At 40.2% G+C, this 18,905-nt stretch overlaps 1 protein-coding gene across 1 annotated transcript in view; it reads left to right on the top strand.

Annotated features, from left to right (window-relative positions):
- Positions 1-826: 826 nt before the first annotated feature.
- LOC143927035 (ranaspumin-like) overlaps positions 827-18,905 on the top strand; it is a 70,558-nt gene continuing 52,479 nt past the window's right edge. The window contains exons 1-6 of the mRNA XM_077451014.1: positions 827-940; positions 1,050-1,111; positions 3,560-3,619; positions 10,832-10,888; positions 13,024-13,074; positions 17,467-17,532. Coding sequence (XP_077307140.1) covers positions 880-940; positions 1,050-1,111; positions 3,560-3,619; positions 10,832-10,888; positions 13,024-13,074; positions 17,467-17,532 — 357 coding nt within the window. The 5' untranslated portion in view covers positions 827-879. The remainder of the gene's footprint in view (positions 941-1,049; positions 1,112-3,559; positions 3,620-10,831; positions 10,889-13,023; positions 13,075-17,466; positions 17,533-18,905) is intronic.

The following is an 18,905-nucleotide window of genomic DNA, read 5'->3' as shown; positions in this document are numbered from 1 at the left end:
TACTAGGATACTGGTTGACGGCGGCAAGAACTGTGATACCGCGGCACTGGCGATCAACCCAGTCGCCTACGATAAATGAATGGGCTCTAGAAATGGATAATATAGAGAGAATGGAGATACTCTTAGCACAAGAATTAGATACATATGAAAGGTGCCTCTTGGTTTGGACTCCATGGAGACAACATAGGAAATTGGTAAAAGATTAAGGAACTAGGAGAAGGGAGGGGGGAAGGAGGGATCTGTAGAGGAGAGAGAAGCGGGGGAGGGGGGAGAGGTTAGATATACAGTATCCCCCTTTCCTCATCTCTGTGTGTGTGTTTTTTTTTTTTTTTTTTTTTTTCTCTTCTGGGGAGGGAGGGTAGAGGAAATAAAATAATAAATGTGATTATTATGCATGTAAGTAAATACATATGTTTGAATATTGTTTAACTGTGTGTAATGCTTTATAATAATTGAAAATAAAAATAGAATTGGAAAAAAACAAAAAAAAACAAAGTCTAGTTGGATTAAAAAGGAAAGTGCCAAGACAAATGGTTTAGCCTGGTACAGAAAATTCTTAACACTTAAAAACATAATAATAAAATGCAAATAAATCGTACAAAGGCCATGATGTGCAGAAAGATGAGATGGTAGGAAGCAAAATTAAAACTAAAAAGACTTGTCTTTGAAAGCCTAAATGTAATCTTGGCAAGCACGCTTTGTTTTCTTAACTGCTGCCAACAGATCTGATTGGATGTTTCACGATCATGAAAGAGATGTCTAGGACATGTGCCAGTGTCAATGTCATGTGTTTAATGATGTCACTGACTTTAACAAGTATAAAAGAGGAGCTGAGATGTACAACAACCACCCACTGAGTTGAAATCAGCAATCAGTACAATGAAGGTTATCCTGCTTTTTGCACTGTTTGCCGTCGCTACCAAAGCTCAGACGACTGATGGTGAGAGTAATGGTGTTAAGCCCTATTAATCATTAAATAAGATTTGTATTATATTGCTAGATTGTCTTCAAGGAGAAATAAACTATGTCTATGTTGCATTATATTATAGGTACCGATTGTCCAGTTAATCCTAATGCAGATGACCCTAATTGTCTGGCAAAATCAGTAACGGTAACATAGAATTTCTTTAATTCTGTTTTTATTTTCAATTATTATAAAGCATTGTACATAATTAAGCAATTTCATACATATGAATATATATTACTTACATACATAATGATCACATTTATTATTTTATTTCCTCTTCCCTCCCTCCCTAAAAAAAAAAAAATAAAAAAAAAAAAAAAAAAAAGGGGGGGAAAAGGGGAAAAAATGTATATCTGATTTCTCCCCCTCCTCCACCTCTCACTCCTCTCTCCTCCGCAAGACCCTCCCTCCCCCCTCTTCCCTCCTAGTTCCTCAGTCCTTTACCAATTTCCTATGCTGACTCCAGGGAGTCCAGACCAAGAGACACCTTTCATATGTATCTAATTCTTGAGCTAAGAGTATCTCCATTCTCTCTATGTTATCCATTTCTAAAGCCCATTCATTTATCGTAGGGGACTGGGATGATCGCCAGTGCCGCGGTATCACAGTTCTTGCCGCAGTCAACCAGTATCCCAGAAGATTCTTTTTAACGTTTTTATATGTTCTTGGTAACATAGAAAGAAGGGTGACTTGTGATGTATTTGGAATTACCTCCCCAGTGATTGTTGTATATAATTGCATAAGCTTTTCCCAAAATCTAAAAATTAGGGGGCATTCCCACCAGATGTGGAGCAATGTACCCTTGTCTCTATGGCACCGCCAACACATATCTGATTTTTCTGGGTATATACGATGGAGTGTCACTGGACTCCAGTACCATCTTGAGAGCAATTTATAATTCGTTTCTTGTGCTTTAATCGACGGTGATAAACAGTGAGTGAAGCTAAATGCCTTCTCCCATTCCCCAACCGCAATCTGAGCGTTGATCTCATTAACCCATTTATTTATATATTCTGGGGGCTCCGGGTGATTTTTAATAATAAACATCTTATATAGTACTGATATAACATGCTTTGGTTTCTGATCTTGTATCAAGAGAGTTTCAAGTTCTGTTAAATCTCTACCCAGAGACTTATTTGAATGAATTGTACACCAAAATGATCGCAACTGCCAAAACTCCAACATTTGCATAGGTGATGGTCGCTGTGTAGAAAATAGATTTAATAAGGACGGAATTGTCCCCTGGCATAGAATATTGCTCAGTCTATAATGGGATTCCCTATTCCATATAAGAAAACTTGTCCTATTTAATGCCGGTGGAAAAAAAGGGTTGCCAAATAAAGGTGTCATAGGTCCTTCATAAGAAGAGAGTTCCAATTTAATAGCTGTTTTTCCCCATATATTCAACACATGGGATGTGAGGGAAGGCATAGACTCTTTCAACTCTTGATTTAAATTGCTACCAGACAGATCTAACCATGGTAACACCTTTAAATCCAGTTGATTTAACCCTTGTTCTATTTTTACCCATTGTTTGGTTTCCGAGCAATAAAGCCAGTCCACCAGTCTAGTCAGAACAGCCGAAACATAATAATAATATAAATCAGGTAACATAGAATTTAAAATTAAAATAAACAATTGTTTTTTGTTATTTATTTGTTTAATTTGTCATCAAGACAAGATAGAGTGTTCTATTCTTAATTTAGTTCAATATGAATCTGGGTAATGCATTGAATGGGTAAGTGAAATCCAGTACAACTGTTCAAACACTAAATCATGTTGTTATGTCACCTCTAATTTTACGATTGGAATATAGAATGGGTTGTAGGTTCCATATATCTTATGGTATAGAACTGTTTTTGGTTACACACATTTTGTTGATTTTGTTACAAAATTGTATTACATTTTTGTCATCTACGGATATATTGCATATTTAATTTTACCTTTAAAAGCAATGTTATCCTGAATTTGTTTCATGAAAAAAGCCTCACTTTTACAAGGTTACTGTACTAAAGATATAGAGAGGCTGTTTACATAGCAAAGTGAGTAAGGAAAAATTGTGTTTACATTTAATACACAGGATTATTTTAGGCAGCCCATACACTAATATTTTTTTTTCCTTCAACCAGTGGGTTAAACAAGAAAAGATCAGATTCCCCATCCACACACTCAGTGTGGATGGGGCAATCACTGCAGCAGAGCTTTTGTGTTCTGCCGGGTGTGGAGCTGGTGGCACTAATCATTCTGGAAAAGACAACAGACTATACACAAAGCAATTGATAGATCAACTTATGTACAACCAGCTAGCCCATACATGGAACGGAATTTAGCCGATCCCTGCTGAACTGACCAAATTTTGATCCATGTATGGCCGGCTTAATTGTGATTGCGTGATTGAAGTGAACACAGTGTCATTATTTTACTAAACTAAGGCATTCACTAAACAGTCTCTATTCATTTACTAAATTAGCTCCATTCATTTCAAAAGCTCTACTTGCCAAACAAACTGTCATAACCCTGTACTATTACAATGCTTTTCTTTGTTAATAGTGTTGGATATATTCAACACTAACATATGTTGTTCATTTTCAGAAACTTGGATATTTACTTCCCGCTATTGGCAAATATGTTTGTGCATACAATAAATTGAAGGTACATAATTTTATTGTGACTATAACAAGGTGTTACTAAATAACCCTGCTTTGAAAGCACTGCTTATGAGAAGCCACTATACAAAAATAATGTCTGTGGAGCATCTCATTTACCCAGGTCATGGTAGAATTAGTTGTAGTTAAAGGAGTTGTAAAGGTTCGTTTTTTATTTTCTAAATAGGTTCCTTTAAGCTAGTGCATTGTTGGTTCACTTACCTTTTCCTTCAATTTCCCTTCTAAATGTTTTTTTCTTTGTTTTCTTTGTCTGAATTTCTCACTTCCTGTTCCTCCTCAGTAAGCTGTGCTGGCTGACTAAGCACCGCTCAGATGATGGTGTGAAGTTTACTGAGGAGAAGCAGGAAGTGAGAAATTCAGACAAATAAAAAAAACATTTAGAAGGGAAATCGAAGGAAAATGACATTCACCTCCAGTTGTCTACTACTAAGTATAACAATGAGATTATTTGGCTCATGAAGTAGCAGGAGCGTCCGGTCCATAAGGGGTGCAGGGCGCTGCTCCCCCCAGTTAGTGTGCCATTCCCTAGTTTGAATGCAGGGATGCAAGCAGGGCGCTGGACTCAAGGTTTTTATGAGTTTTTTTTTCTCAAGCCATATGATTAGAGCCTGAGGCTCTAATTGACTTGAAAAAGGGTGGGATCGGGGAGCAGAGCACTCCGCCCTGAACCCACCTACTTGTGACACTAGCAAATCAATACTTGCTATTGTCTTCCAGCTTCTACTTCAGGCCAATCAGGACAGGTTGCAGATTGGGTTGGCTGGGACGAGAAGCCGAGGAAGCTGGTGTTCTATCAGATTACAGTTACCCTTCAGATCGTGTATCGGAATTGACATTCCCACCAAACAATACTTACTGCACATGTGCTATGCATTCCAAACACTTCATGATCTGAAAGGTAGCGGTAATCTGATGGAACACCTGGGAATCCACAGCAGTGGATGCGGGAGTGCGGACCTGGGGAGGGATTGTTTGCCACCCCCCAAAAAAGTTTATCACCAGTCACCATTGAGAAGTAGTTTGTGTAAAACAGAGGTGAGAGCTGAGAATAACAAGTGAAGCTGAAATATGAGATATGTAATAGAGATGTTGTTATCTTCATAACGTGCCTGGGAATAATTCTTTAAAAATAATAATTTTCACCATCCTCAGCTCACTTGAGTTTAGCCTATTAACAGCAGGAGAGTAGACTAAATAGTTATAAAAAAAAAAAAAAGAAATAAAGATATAACTAAATAAGCATGAAATGTTCAAGCTTTCTCGCTTTTTTTTTTTTTTAATGTACCCATTACGCTTTGTTTTTTGCTGTCTGCGTACCAAAATGGAAGATTTCAATTTAATTTCCATTCTGAAGATGCATCAGGAAGTGAGAGGAAATCTCTATATACAGTCTAATGAGAGCACCAGACATGCAACCAAAGCTTTAATTAATAAAACTGGTTCATAGCAGAAAAAAAAACAATGCATTTCAGGGGCCAAAAAGACTCAGGTCCTTTGATGTCCTTTGATGTGCTCATTAACACTGGCAAAACCACAGATTTGTCTGATATCTGTTTATCTGAGTCCATGAAAACAGACCTGAATCATGATGAAGGGGAAGTTTGTTAGGCCCCTGAAATGCAGTTGCTTTTTTTCTGCGGGGTCCTATACAGAACCTTTTTAAACGTTAAAAAACAATTAAAACATACAGAAAATAATACAAAAAGCCAGGATGTTCAGAAGTTTGAGGTGGTAGAGAAAAGATTTAAAAATAAGGGTCATGATGTTTTTAATGTTTGCAATTAATCTTGTCAAGCACTGCTTGTTTTCTTAGGTGTCCATTTAACAAGGTGCAATCTGTCCTGCACATATCACAGCTATTCACTACATATTATAGATAAGGTACTAGTGCGCACAACCCCAAATCAACAACCCTAAACGAAACTAACTAATATAAATAGAACTAAAGGAAGCTGCTAACATAAATAATGATCTCCACACTATCTAGCAAAATATAAAAAAAGTATGTAGCGCTACCTTTTAAACAAAAATAGAGATATTAAATAAACCACCTAATCAGTGACACAAATCAATATACTATACATATATAGATATAAATAAATGTGCAAATCTTAAAACTGTGCATCAATAAATAGATAAATGTGCAAACACAATGGTGCAAAAATATCGCAATGACTAAAGTGCAAAATTGCATATAACATGGGTGGTTAGTCCAATATCATAAGATGTGCAAATATCGCAAAAACTATGTGACACAATCACAGTGCAAAATAGCAAAAAAGAAGAAAGTCCATGTGCAATTCAAGTGTTCAAAAATAATCCAGTGCTGTTCAATAACTTGATATCCACTATTGGATATTTTTGCACCATCTATTTATTGATGCACAGTTTTTAGATTTGCACATTTATTTATATCTATATATGTACAGTATATTGATTTGTGTCACTGATTAGGTGGTTTATTTAATATTTCTATTTTTGTTTAAAAGGTAGCGCTACATACTTTTTTTATATTCACTACATATAAATCTCTCAGATGAGGGCATGTTTATTAACAATTGTTCTTCTCCAATAAAAGTGGATGGAATATGCAGTGAATGACTATGATGTGTACTGGAAGTTAGGAGAAAATTCCCTTAAATAAAAAAATAATAATATTGAAGTAAGCAGGGAAAATAAAACCAATTGTTAATAAAAGACTTATTGGGGAAAATGTTCACAAACAATCGCGAGCCCAGTCCACCTTGCAAGAGCTACTTCAGGCACGTGCGCTCCTTCTAGAGGAACTGAACAAGCGAACTAGGCGCCGCTACGTACTGGGTCAAAAGGTGTTTTACAAGCAGGGTAACAAGAGCGGCCGCCTTCTGGCCCGCGCGGTCCAGGCTTCTAAAACCTCGTCTACTATACACCACTTGAGGAACGCTCGTGGATCACTTTTGAATAAAAATGAGGATATGGCTACCGAGTTTGAAGCCTTTTACTCCAATCTATATAACTTATCCCGGCCCCATTCTGGTTCAGCCTCGTCTAACACTCGGTTGGAACTTATTAGGCAATTCCTCTCGCGCAACTCCCCGACGCCAATATCTTCCCAACAAGCTCAAGCCATGGAAACTCCGCTCACCAGGGCTGAGCTGGATCTGGCAATTAAACAAATGAAACCCGGCAAGAGCCCTGGCCCGGACGGATTCACGCTCCAATACTACAAACTTTTCCTGGATGCGCTAGCCCCTAAACCCCTTGCGACCCTTAATACGCTTTCGGACCCTCAGACGCTGCCTCGCGATATGCTTTTGGCGCATATCGCCGTTATCCCAAAAGAGGGGAAGGACCCGTCCCATGTCTCCAATTATCGGCCCATATCACTCCTGAATGTAGACATAAAGATTTTTGCAAAAATGCTGGCGAACAGGCTCCTTCCTTTGATCCCTGAGATTATTTCTCCTGACCAGGTAGGATTTGTCCCGGGCAGGGAGGCGAGGGATAACACGATCCGTACCCTTAATATACACCATTGGCTTACGTCCTCCTCCTCAAAGGGTTTCCTTCTATCGCTGGACGCTGAGAAGGCATTCGACAGAGTGGCCTGGGATTACATGCGGGAGACGCTAGTAGCTGTCGGTCTGGCGCCCCGTATGCTTGCCTTTGTGATGTCCCTATACTCCAACCCTTCGGCACGAGTGAGGGTTAATGGCCACCTGTCGAATGCCTTCTCTATCAGCAATGGCACGCGCCAGGGATGCCCCCTATCCCCCTTAATCTACATCATGACCCTGGAGCCCCTACTTAATAGCATTAGATCCAATACTGATATTGAGGGTATATCAGTGAGGGACCGGGAGTTCAAAGTCGCCGCATTCGCAGATGACGTGTTGTTATCTCTACGATCGCCTCGCACAACCTTGCCCAACCTTTTGAAGGAGCTGGAACACTTCCATACCCTTTCTAATCTGAAGATCAATTATACTAAGTCCCAAGCCCTGAACGTTACCCTCCCTGCCTCGGAAGTGGCCCATTGCCAGGAAGTCTTCCCCTTTAGGTGGGAGGAGGAGGCTATTACATACTTGGGAATTAAGATTACTTCTAAACTAACGGACTTGTACGCAGCCAATTTCCAGGTGGCTATTGCAAGGGTTCAGTCCCATCTTAAGGATTGGATGGGACTTAATGTCTCTTGGTTTGGTCGCTCCGCACTAGTTAAAATGATCGTCCTGCCAAGGCTCCTTTATTTAATGCAAACTATCCCAATTCACCTCCCCCCCGTCTTCTTTGCTACCTATCGCAAGGTTTGCTCTGCGTTCATTTGGAGGGACTCGCCCCCTCGAATAAAATATTCTACGCTCACTCGGCGGAAGAGACTTGGGGGTATTGGTCTCCCAGATCTCCGACGATACTACTTAGCTAGCCACCTAACAAGACTGGTAGATTGGAGCATCCGCGATCCCGGGAAAACCTGGATAGCCTCAGAGTTTTCGGCTTCAGTGACCCCTTTGAACCAACTCCCCTGGCTTTCCCCCGAGCATTGGCCACAAGAACTCCGCTCGCACCCTTTAATTTTTCCCTCCCTCTCTGCTTTTAGACAGGCGTTAAAAGCCGGCTTACCTGCCTCGGTCCCGGGGCCGCTGACTCCCCTAAGGGGCAATCCGGCCTTCCCCCCGGGTGAGGCGCGTTCCTTCTTGATCCGGGAATGGCCCCATGACGATGTCTTGGCTCTCCACTTCTACTCTCGGGGTGCCCCCCTCTCATTTGATGCCCTGGTAGCTATCTCGAATTCATCCTCTTTCACTTTCTGGTCCTTTCGACAAATTCGCCACTTTCTAACGAGCCATGCCGACCAGTCCTGCTGGTCCAGGCAGCTCACACAGTTCGAGTCCCTATGCCACCTGAAAACGACGCAGAGACACCTAATTTCTATTATATATGCGCTCTTATCCTCGAGTCTGTCTGCACCCCCGACTTCCGCGCAAATAGCCTGGAATAGAGACATTGGCTCTCCCCTCTCGGCGGACCAATGGGAGGTGATACACGATTACGCTCACAGATGCTCCCTAAACGTAGCGGTCCAGGAGAACGCTTACAAGATTGCCACTAGATGGTACCGAACGCCGGCGCGTCTCCATAAATTCTCTCCCTCCGTTCCCGACACATGTTGGAGATGTGGCGAGAGTGGAGGCACTATGCTACACATCTGGTGGTCCTGTGAGAGGTTGCAACCCTTCTGGAAGGAGGTCAGTGAGATCATTGCACAAGTTACAACATATAATTTGGATTATACGCCAGAACAATTCCTTCTACACCACTCCTCTTTGACAAGAAAAGCATACTATAAATCGTTTGCCATGCACATGGTAAACGCTGCTAGACTCTGTATCCCAATACTTTGGCGTTCAACGCGCGTTCCCACAATTGGTGAATGGCTTAGGAAGGTCTCCACCATTAGAGAAATGGAAGAACTAATACACACCTCACAAGACAGGATACACAAATTCTCCTTCACCTGGGCGTGTTGGGTTCATTTCACGACCACTGGGTGGTATCGGCAGCTGACGGTTTAGAGTGGATTTCTGCTTGGGGGCCCTGGGGGGGGGGGGTGGGCTCTGCCGGATCTGGCTGACATGCAGCATCCTTCAGACCCCCTTTTCCTTTTCCTTGTTCTGTCTGTTTTCTTCCTTCTTTTCTCCCTTTTGTCTGTCCTGCCTCTCTTCCCTTTCCCATTTCGTCTGAATGTCCGACGTTTACCTATAGGTAGTAGGCTTCTTTTAGGCCCTACCCAGTTATCCCGGAGGGTACTCTTTGCGATCTATTGGAACCGGGTCCACTTGATTGACTCCCCCCTCTCATGGGCCGCACTTTGCTGCCTGGGGAGGGGGGAGGGAGGGGATACGGATTGAAGATCCTCCCTCCACATGCTAAGATTTATATTCTCACGATTGTGTTGCCGGTTCAGTGTATTCAATGTAATATACATAAGCTGTACCCTGTGTATTTTTTTTGTTTATACATCCTGCTGATTGACCTGCTTTCTTTTGTTCAAACAACGATCTTTGTTACATGTTTTCTTTTTGAAAAATAATAAAATCTTTGTGGAAAAAAAAAAAAAAAAGACTTATTGGGCAGGGGTTTTGCAAGAAAATGTGTTTTTATTTATATTAAGATATTCCTACTAAATTTGTAACCAAATGTATTTATGATAAAACACAATTATCCATGCAGGGTCTGCATTCAATAGGACTTTTATTATTGTTATTTTTACTGTCCACATACAGGACGGGAATATACTGAGGTCTAGTGATAATATACCCCATTAGATGCCGGGGAATATAAAAGGGCATGATCTCCTAAGTAATAGGAAATGTTTTAAGGTGTAAAGGTCTCTGTCTTGTATAGGCCATAAGAAGCATGGCAATATATTGCACCCCACAAAAAACTGCCATGTATATATACGTATGTTGTATATTCATAGTTGTATATGTACACACACATAGGTAAATATATAACCTGAATGAGTCGGGTGATTTTACTGCCAAGCAGTGACATTCATCTGCTCCCTCATCACATTGTGACTGTTTCTCTTCTCTTTCTCTGCTATTACCATCTCTGAGGTGGAGAAGTGAGGAGGGAGATCATTTCCTCTGATTTTCCTGCAGTGGGAGACAGAACATCATCTCCACTCCTCATCACAGCCACATAAACCGCTGTACAGCGGAGATAAGTGATAGTCACTATTGTGGCATATATCAGTTTAAAATTAAATTTGCCATGACACTTTAGGCCAATGGCCTTATTATAGAGCAGTGTTTCTCAACTCCAGTCCTCAAGGCCCCCCAACAGGTCATGTTTTCAGGTGTCCCATTATTTTGCACAGGTGATTTGATCAGTTTCACTGCCTTAGTAATTACCACAGCCGTTTTATCTGAGAGAAATCCTGAAAACATGATCTGTTGGGACGCCTTGAAGACTGAAGTTGAGAAACACTGCTATAGAATATGCTGGCAGAGAGGAGCACAGAAACCAGCCGTCACCCAGCCAAAGTCTTTTATTAAAGTTTTATTGGTTCGTTGAGATTGCTTTAATAGGGCAATTACAATAACTGTATACAACTCATTTTATACAAACCATTTGCCATCTATTATATGATTAATGGCAGTGGATGCTCTCACATTCCTTTGTAGTAAGTTTGACTCTGTTATTTTTTTAGGAGGATGGAAATGTAGAGAATTACAACGCTGCAGCAAAAATATTCATTGATGTACTGGTATGGAGTACTAATTGTAAGACCTTTCTTTTTATGGCCAACATGAACATAGGAAAATATTTACTAAAGTCTATCCAGTAAAAGAAAATGGAATCCGACCACACTGGAAGATTAGAGTGGTGGGGTTGGGGGGCAGAGGGTGGAGGAGGTTTTCACCAGAAAAGGAATCAGCACAAGGGACACATCCTACTGACTGTAAGGTTTTTTTTTCTTTGTTTGTTTAGAGTTTTGCTTCCCCTAAGCTTTAACCACTTGCTTACTGGGCACTTAAACCCCCCTCAGTCCCAGACCAATTTTCAGCTTTCAGCGCTGATGCACTTTGAGTGACAATTACGCGGTCATACAACACTGTACCCAAATGAATTTTTTATCATTTTTTTCCCACAAATAGAGCTTTCTTTTGGTGGTATTTAGTTACAGCTCGGAGTTTTATTTTTTGCTAAACAAACAAAAAAAGATGCAAAAAAAAAAAAAATCATGTTTTAATAGTTTGTTATAAAATTTAGCAAACGGGTCATTTTTCTCCTTCATTGAAGTGCGCTGATTAGGCGGCACTGATGGGCTGCATTGGTGGGCACTGATGGGCTGCATTGGTGGGCACTGATGGGCTGCATTGGTGGGCACTGATAGGCTGCACTGGTGGGCACTGATAGGCATAGTTAAGGCGGCACTAATAGGCACAGATAAGGCGGCACCGATGGGCACAGATAAGGCGGCACTGATGGGCAAAGATGGGCACAGATAAGATGGCACGGATGGGTGGCACGGATAAGTGGCACGGATGGGTGGCACGGATGGGCACTGATAGGTACCACAGATAGATGGGACTGATGGGCACTGATAGGTGGCACTGATAGGTGGCTCTGATAGGTGGCACTGCTGGGCACTGATGGGCGGCACTGCTGGGCACTGATGGGCGGCACTGCTGGGCACTGATGGGCGGCACTGGGGTGCAGCACCTGAGGCAGATTTTGGGTGGCACTGTGGGTGGCACTGCTGGGTGGCACTGTGGGTGGCACTGTGGGCACTGCTGGGTGGCACTGTGGGCACTATGGGCACTGCTGGGTGGCACTGACAGGGGGGCACTTACTTTATTTCAGGATGGCACTGCGGGTGGCAGGTGGGCACTGGCAGGGGGCAGGTGTCCTTTTACATTGCTGGCCGTGATCGGGACTGATGTCCCGAACACGGCCGCCGGCGATCGGCTTTTTTTTTTTCTCCTCGCGCTGTCAGCGCGAGGAGGAATACTAGCCGATTACCGGCTCCGTTTTATCACATGATCAGCTGTCATTGGCTGACAGCTGATCACGTGATAAGGGGTCGGGATCGACCCCTTACACGGATCGGTGATCAGGCGAGTCTCACGGACTCGCCGATCACAGAGCGCGCCGCGCGCGCCCCTCAGGGGGCGCGCAGGCCGCTCGTAACCGGGACTACGTCAATAGACGTAGTCCCGAAAATGTGGGTCCGCGCTATTGCCGTCATTTTGCAATAGCGCGGATCCCAAGTGGTTAAGCTAATTGTACTGTGAAGGGAATTTTATTAATTTTCTTTCCCCAAACAATACTTTTTTATTCATAAACATATATACTTGCCTGCTCTGTGCAATGGTTTTGCACAGAGCAGCCAAGATCCTCCTCTTCTGTGGTCCCCGCCAGTGCTTCTGCCTCCATCCCCCTTCTAAATGCCCCCATAGCAAGCGGCTTATTAGGGGGGCATTAATGCTCATTGATCGTGAGCTGGGCTCTGTGTGTCCATTAACACACACAGCGCAGCTCAGCCCCACCTCTGTTCTTTGCTCAATGGCTGTAATTGACAGTATCAGTAGCCAATGGATGCCTCCATGGCCAGAGAGGAGAGAGAGAGAGTGGACGGGGCTTCTGCTCTCAGTTACAGTACTGGATAGAGATCAGGCTCAGGTAAGTTTAATGGGGGATGGGGGAAGGAGCTGAAAAAAACATTTTTTTTCTTAATGCAGAGAATAAATAGACATGGAAAAAAGATACTACCCAAATCACAAAAATGTACGGAATTCCCTTATCTACCATTTTCACTTAAGTTTTTTATTATTACTGTTATTATCATCAATATTATTATTATTATCTAAAACAATTTACTTTATACTCTTGTTGCAGAAGTGTGTATCCTGTCATCTTGATAAGTATCTTGGTGATGGTAAAACTTTAGTAAGTCTCTCTCCATCTACCTATATTTTTTATATCTCATTATAATATAATGTATGACGTGTTTCCAGCTCATGAGCCCCATTCAGACATGACAAATGGCAGAAATCCAAATGATTTCAGTAATCCTGATTCAATAAAACATCATCCAATCATGTACAAGGCAACAACTTCAAATCAAAATTTTATTTTCAAATGCTTCTCTTCATGAGTTGATATTCAGATGTGAGCATCTTTTGCTCCATGACAAAAATTCAACTCAGTAAACCATTTCAACGAACAATGAAGATGTGCAAAGTGCAGGAATCTATGATAACCAATCACATTTCCCTTTCATTAAATTACAGCATACAGAGCAAACAAAAATTATTACTTATTGTCAATTGGACACTGTGCTTGCAGTTTGCATTTGTAGGTTAAAATAATGGTAACTTTTTTTTTTACAAAGATTGGCAACACTTTTGATGAATGACAGAAATGAAATAATTTCTGCTTAGCCTCATCTAAAAACAATACAGACACTATGGTAAATGTATGTATGTATGTATATATCTATATCTATATATATATATATATATATATATAATCTATATACACACACACGCAGTATCTCACAATAGTGAGTACACCCCTCACATTTTTGTTAATCTTTTATAAATCTTTTCATGTGACAACACTAAAGAAATTACACTTTGCTACAATGTAAAGTGTACAGCTTGTATAGCAGTGTCAATTTTCTGTCCCTTCAAAATAACTCAACACACAGCCATTAATGTTTAAACCACTGGCAACAAGAAGGAGTACACCCCTAAGTGAAAATGTCCAAATTGGGCCCAAAGTGTCAATATTTTGTGTGGCCACCCTTATTTCCCAGCACTGCCTTAACCATCTTGGGCATGGAGTCCACTAGAGCTTCACAAGTTGCCACTCCTCCATGGTGACATCACGGAGCTGGTGGATTTTAGAGACCTTGCCCTCCTCCACTTTCCGTTTGATGATGCCCCACAGATGCTCAATAGGGTTTAGGTCTGGAGACATGCTTGGCTAGTCCATCAGCTTTACCCTCAGCTTCTTTAGCGAGGCAGTGGTCATCTTGGAGGTGTGTTTGGAGTTGTTATCAAGTTGGAATACTGTCGTTCGGCCCAGTCCCCTGAAGGGAGGGGGATCATGCTCTACTTCAGTATGTCACAGTACATGTTGGCATTCATTGTTCCCTCAATGAAATTTAGCTCTCCAGTGTCGGCAGCGCTCATGCAGCCCCAGCCCATTACACTCACACCACCATGCTGTAGGCATGACACATTTGTCCTTGTACTCCTCACCTGGTTGCCGCAAACTGGCCCCAATGTATTACCTGGTCTGTAACACTTTGGGTGATTTTTAGCCCCATTAGCGCAGCACTACCCTGAACTAAAAAAAATGTAGCGTAATGCAAAATTAAATTCAATGAATAAAACACAAATAAATAAATAAAATATTATACACATAATACATAAGTGTATCCAATTATGAAATCCCAGTAGCCTCCCTGGCGGTATAATTATGTCGGATTTTTTAATCTCAAAGCGATACATTGTTTTGCATGGTAATTTGGCGTTTTATATTGGAGGCCTGTATTTCTTAGGAATAACTCACTTAAATCTGTCCAAATAAGAGTCTGGTAGACATCCAGGGCATGATAAAATTTGAAACATAAAATCCTAAATTATAATATAAATAATTTAAAAAATATATTTAATAATATAATTAATTTCCCCACAAATCACTATCGCTCAATTCTGCAAGTTTTCTAATTTACTATTGCTGTTTTCTAGCTGGTCTAAAACCACTTTTGACGTAAAGGGACACTTTTTGGTTGCCATGGACATTCTCAAGTTTCCTGGCAGAAAGAACAGTATATATAATATAAAAGTGCATACAGGGCACTGGACAAAGCACAAGGGACAAAAGGGAGGTGAAATGATTTGATACAGTAATGTAATCTTACAGATTACAGTGTACTGTATGTGTTATGTTTTTTGTAGTTTTTGAATTTTCCACTGGGCTCCGCCCCCATGCGTCTTAACACTCACAGTGTACGGAGCCTGGAACACAGAGCATCGGGGAGGAGGACACAGCGGGGGGACATCACAGAATCCTGGTGATAAGGTAAGTATGTTGTAACAGGAATCTGCAATGCAATCCCGAGTGAGGCTTGGGGTTACCACTAATGGTATTGAAATTTAACCCACAATTGGGAATGTCATCAGGGAGGTTGAAGTGCATCAGTAATAAAGTATATTTGTGCCAAAAATGTCCATAAACTAACATAATACTGCATATTTAAGTGAATTATCCAAACTTCCACAATAAATGATTCTTCTGGTGTGATAAAAGTGAACCTCCTTCTCATGCATAAACTTAGTGCAATTATCACTATCAGGTAAGTTAGGCAGCTCACCTTCAATCCAGACATAAAAACGTAAAAGCCAAAAGTGCTTCCTTCCCTTTAAGGGAAAGTAAGGAATCCAATACTGCATTTGCCGTGATCCCTTAGATTCATCCAAGGTTCAGACGTTGTAATGAGTGCAGTACGTATAAAACAGAATTAACTGAAATAGTGTTGCTCACCCTTGTTTTACTGAAGAAAGAAAAGGATAAAAACACTCACAGGTGTAGACTGTACAAGAGCATAACAGAGCCAGCAGTACTGATCCCTCCACCTCTCAGTACAGTAGTATACAGATCACAGCGCTTCCTGTTCTCTAGCAGCACACAATGATGTCATCAGCCTCACAGCCCCACTACTAAAGCTGGCCATACACTTGTAGATTATCAGCAGATTTTCTATGGTTAGATGGAAAATATGCAACAGATTTCTTCCATGTTCGCTAAACTGTGTGGATGGAGGAATCTCCCACTTTTTCCATTTAACTATGGAAAATCTGAAGATAATCTATAGGTGTATGGCCAGCTTTAGATGCATATATTCCAATCACCAGACTTCAGAAAAGGTCGTTGGGTGATTTATTTAAATATTTGTAAAATCCAAAAACTTTACATGTAATAAATCCATGCAAACTCTTGAACCAGGTGAGCGGCCTAACTAGTTTCCTAAAGTGACAATCTATAAAAAATAAAATAAAAATAGTGAAAAAAGAAAAAAAAAAAAAAAACAGCTTGCCAACACTTCCCACACTTTGCCAAATGTGACAATGCAAACTGATATATCAAATGTGCGGCGCTTAAATAGCTATACAACTAATATGCATATGTATCACACATTCAGCAAATAATAATGATGAATAGTGAATGGCCAGCTTAAGAAGGAAATATCTCACCTCCTCACCACCTGTTTTAACCATATAAATGCCACACCACTGTGCTGTTACCATGTGCAATGTATGTGGCTGTGGGGTGGTTGTAGACTGGCTCCATTCACTTGACTGTGTCACGTTTGGTGGATAGTAATGCCTACAGAATGCAACAGTGGGTATAATTCCTGCTCTGGCCCTGAAGCAAAGCATTGTGGCTGTGACATGTATGAACCCCTGGTTGCTGTCTTTTTAGGCATTGACATCTGTGCACGGATTTGCACAGATGTTAACAAGCTGCACATGAAATCGCACTGAGGTAGTGCTATTGCAAAGCCGCATTCAGTGTGAACTGGGGCTTAAGATGGAGATGATTTGTTTTCAGCTTTATATTTGACCCGAGGAAGGACTTTGGGCATTTCAAAAATGTTATACAAATTGCATGAATTTATCACATATGAAGTTTGTGGATTTTGCAAATATTTAAATAAATCACCCGAGGTGTTGCAGGACAAGTATTGTAGCGTATCTTCTATTAATGGGAGCAGATGGTATTGCTCATGTTCTGTGTACATGCATCAGGATTGGATTGTTTTATATATATATATATATATATATATATATATATATATATATATATATTCACAAATGATTCCATTCTCACAGGCATATATATCAAAGTTCACAATCTTTCATAGTAAATGGTTACATGACAAAAATAAAGACATATAAAAAGTGTGTGCGCCTGTGATCATAAAACATCAAAGCTCCTAATGCCGTAAATATATCTCCATGTTTTTTTGGGATCTGTTACTGTGAATATTGTAGATATTGTGATCACTTTCTAATTTGATACAGCAATGTAATATTTAAAAAGAAAAAAAATGTCAACACTAGAAACATAAATGAGCACTGATCACACACACATCTACAATGCAAACAAACAAAAAAACATTTTTTAAATGTAAGTTAATTTTTCTGAAATTTTAACTTGTTTGTTCTATATAAATAATCTGCAATTTTTAAAGCTACACCTTATCTGTATTAAGTGAAATATTTGACATGTTTATATACACAATCGTGTTGCATTTTTTTTTTATAGAATGACCTTTTGGTGTCAGCTGGAGGAACTGGAGTAGAAGCCCTTGCCACTGGTATAGAGATTTTGGTAAGTTTGCTTGTTCACTCGCTTCATTTCTGTTTGTTCATATCAGCCGGTCAGAGAGATACTGAGGATGATTTGAGAATGTTCCCCAATAAATTACCCAATCATGGGCAGATATAATAAGTGAACAGGGAGTTGTTGTTTTTTTTTTTATAGTTGGATTCTTGAAGTGAACCTTCATTCATTTTATAATGTGAAGATTTTCAATTCCTAGTAAATCAGTCTCAGTAAATCGGGTCAAGGTGGAGTCAGATGAGGACTTGCAGCAGATCTTTGTATAAGCTTATTTATTACAAAAAAAGATGACAGTGTAAAGCGCATTACAAAGCAATTTATCTGATCCAGTTGTGATCATCTAAAATTAGCTATATGACTAATTTGGATATTGTCATATCTGTATCACATAAGTCCATCGATCTATAAAGTAAGAGCTACTTATTCTTCAGGGACATTGGAATAGGTGTATAATAGACATGTTCGATTTGTTTCGTACGAATTTCCCTAAATTCGTACATTCGGGAGGATCCGAAATACGAATTGCCATGTGTCCGAATTTTATACGAAATACGAACTTTTGTTTACGAATTTTGGATTAGTCGTTGCCGAGGACTCATTATGCCTATTATGAGGGGCTCCCACCATCCCTGTGCTATACTGACTTCCTCCTGGGGCTGTAGCCCTGCTGTGCTCATTATGAGGGGCTTCCACCATTCCTGTGCTGTGCTGACATACCGAGCACAGCAGGGGATAAAAACCAAACTTCCATCAGCATCGACTGTCATATTGAGGTATAGATATATATTTTTGCCTTTAAATTCATTGTAAAGAATGTTCGTACAAGTTAACGAACCTAATGACAATTCGTATTTCGTACGAATTGAAATTGAATTTCGGACACGAATTACGAAGTACGAATTAATTCTAATACGAACCGAAACAGAACTAAACTAAACAAATTTATTGACGGCGCCCATGTCTAGTGTATAAACCTTTCAGGGCTGATGGATAGAATAAATTATAAGAGAATTATATTGCAAAACTGTGAACCAAATAACTTATTATTCTACCAATAACCAGCAACTATAAATAAATACAAAAAGTAATATAACAAAATAATTACAGCACTGATTCAATAATATAAAATATTAAGTGTGAAAATTCATGCACAATAAATCATTCAATAAACATTGCGATTAAATAAAGTCCTCCAAACTATACATTAAAATATTTTAACCAAAATTAATTTTAAATTAAATAAGTTCAAATAAAGAAATTCAACAGTGTAACAACTAAAAAATTCCCATGACCAATATTATTCTTCCAAGTGTAGAAAAATCCTTGATCCAAGGTGACTACTACCACCAATACAGGAAAAT

Source organism: Lithobates pipiens, unplaced genomic scaffold, assembly GCF_037356315.1.
Source record: "Lithobates pipiens isolate NorthernLeopardFrog02 unplaced genomic scaffold, aLitPip1_a1.2 Scaffold_23, whole genome shotgun sequence".
Taxonomy (NCBI): Eukaryota; Metazoa; Chordata; class Amphibia; order Anura; family Ranidae; genus Lithobates; species Lithobates pipiens.
The sequence above is the reverse complement of the archived record's forward strand: the minus strand, read 5'-3'. Positions and strand labels throughout refer to the sequence as shown.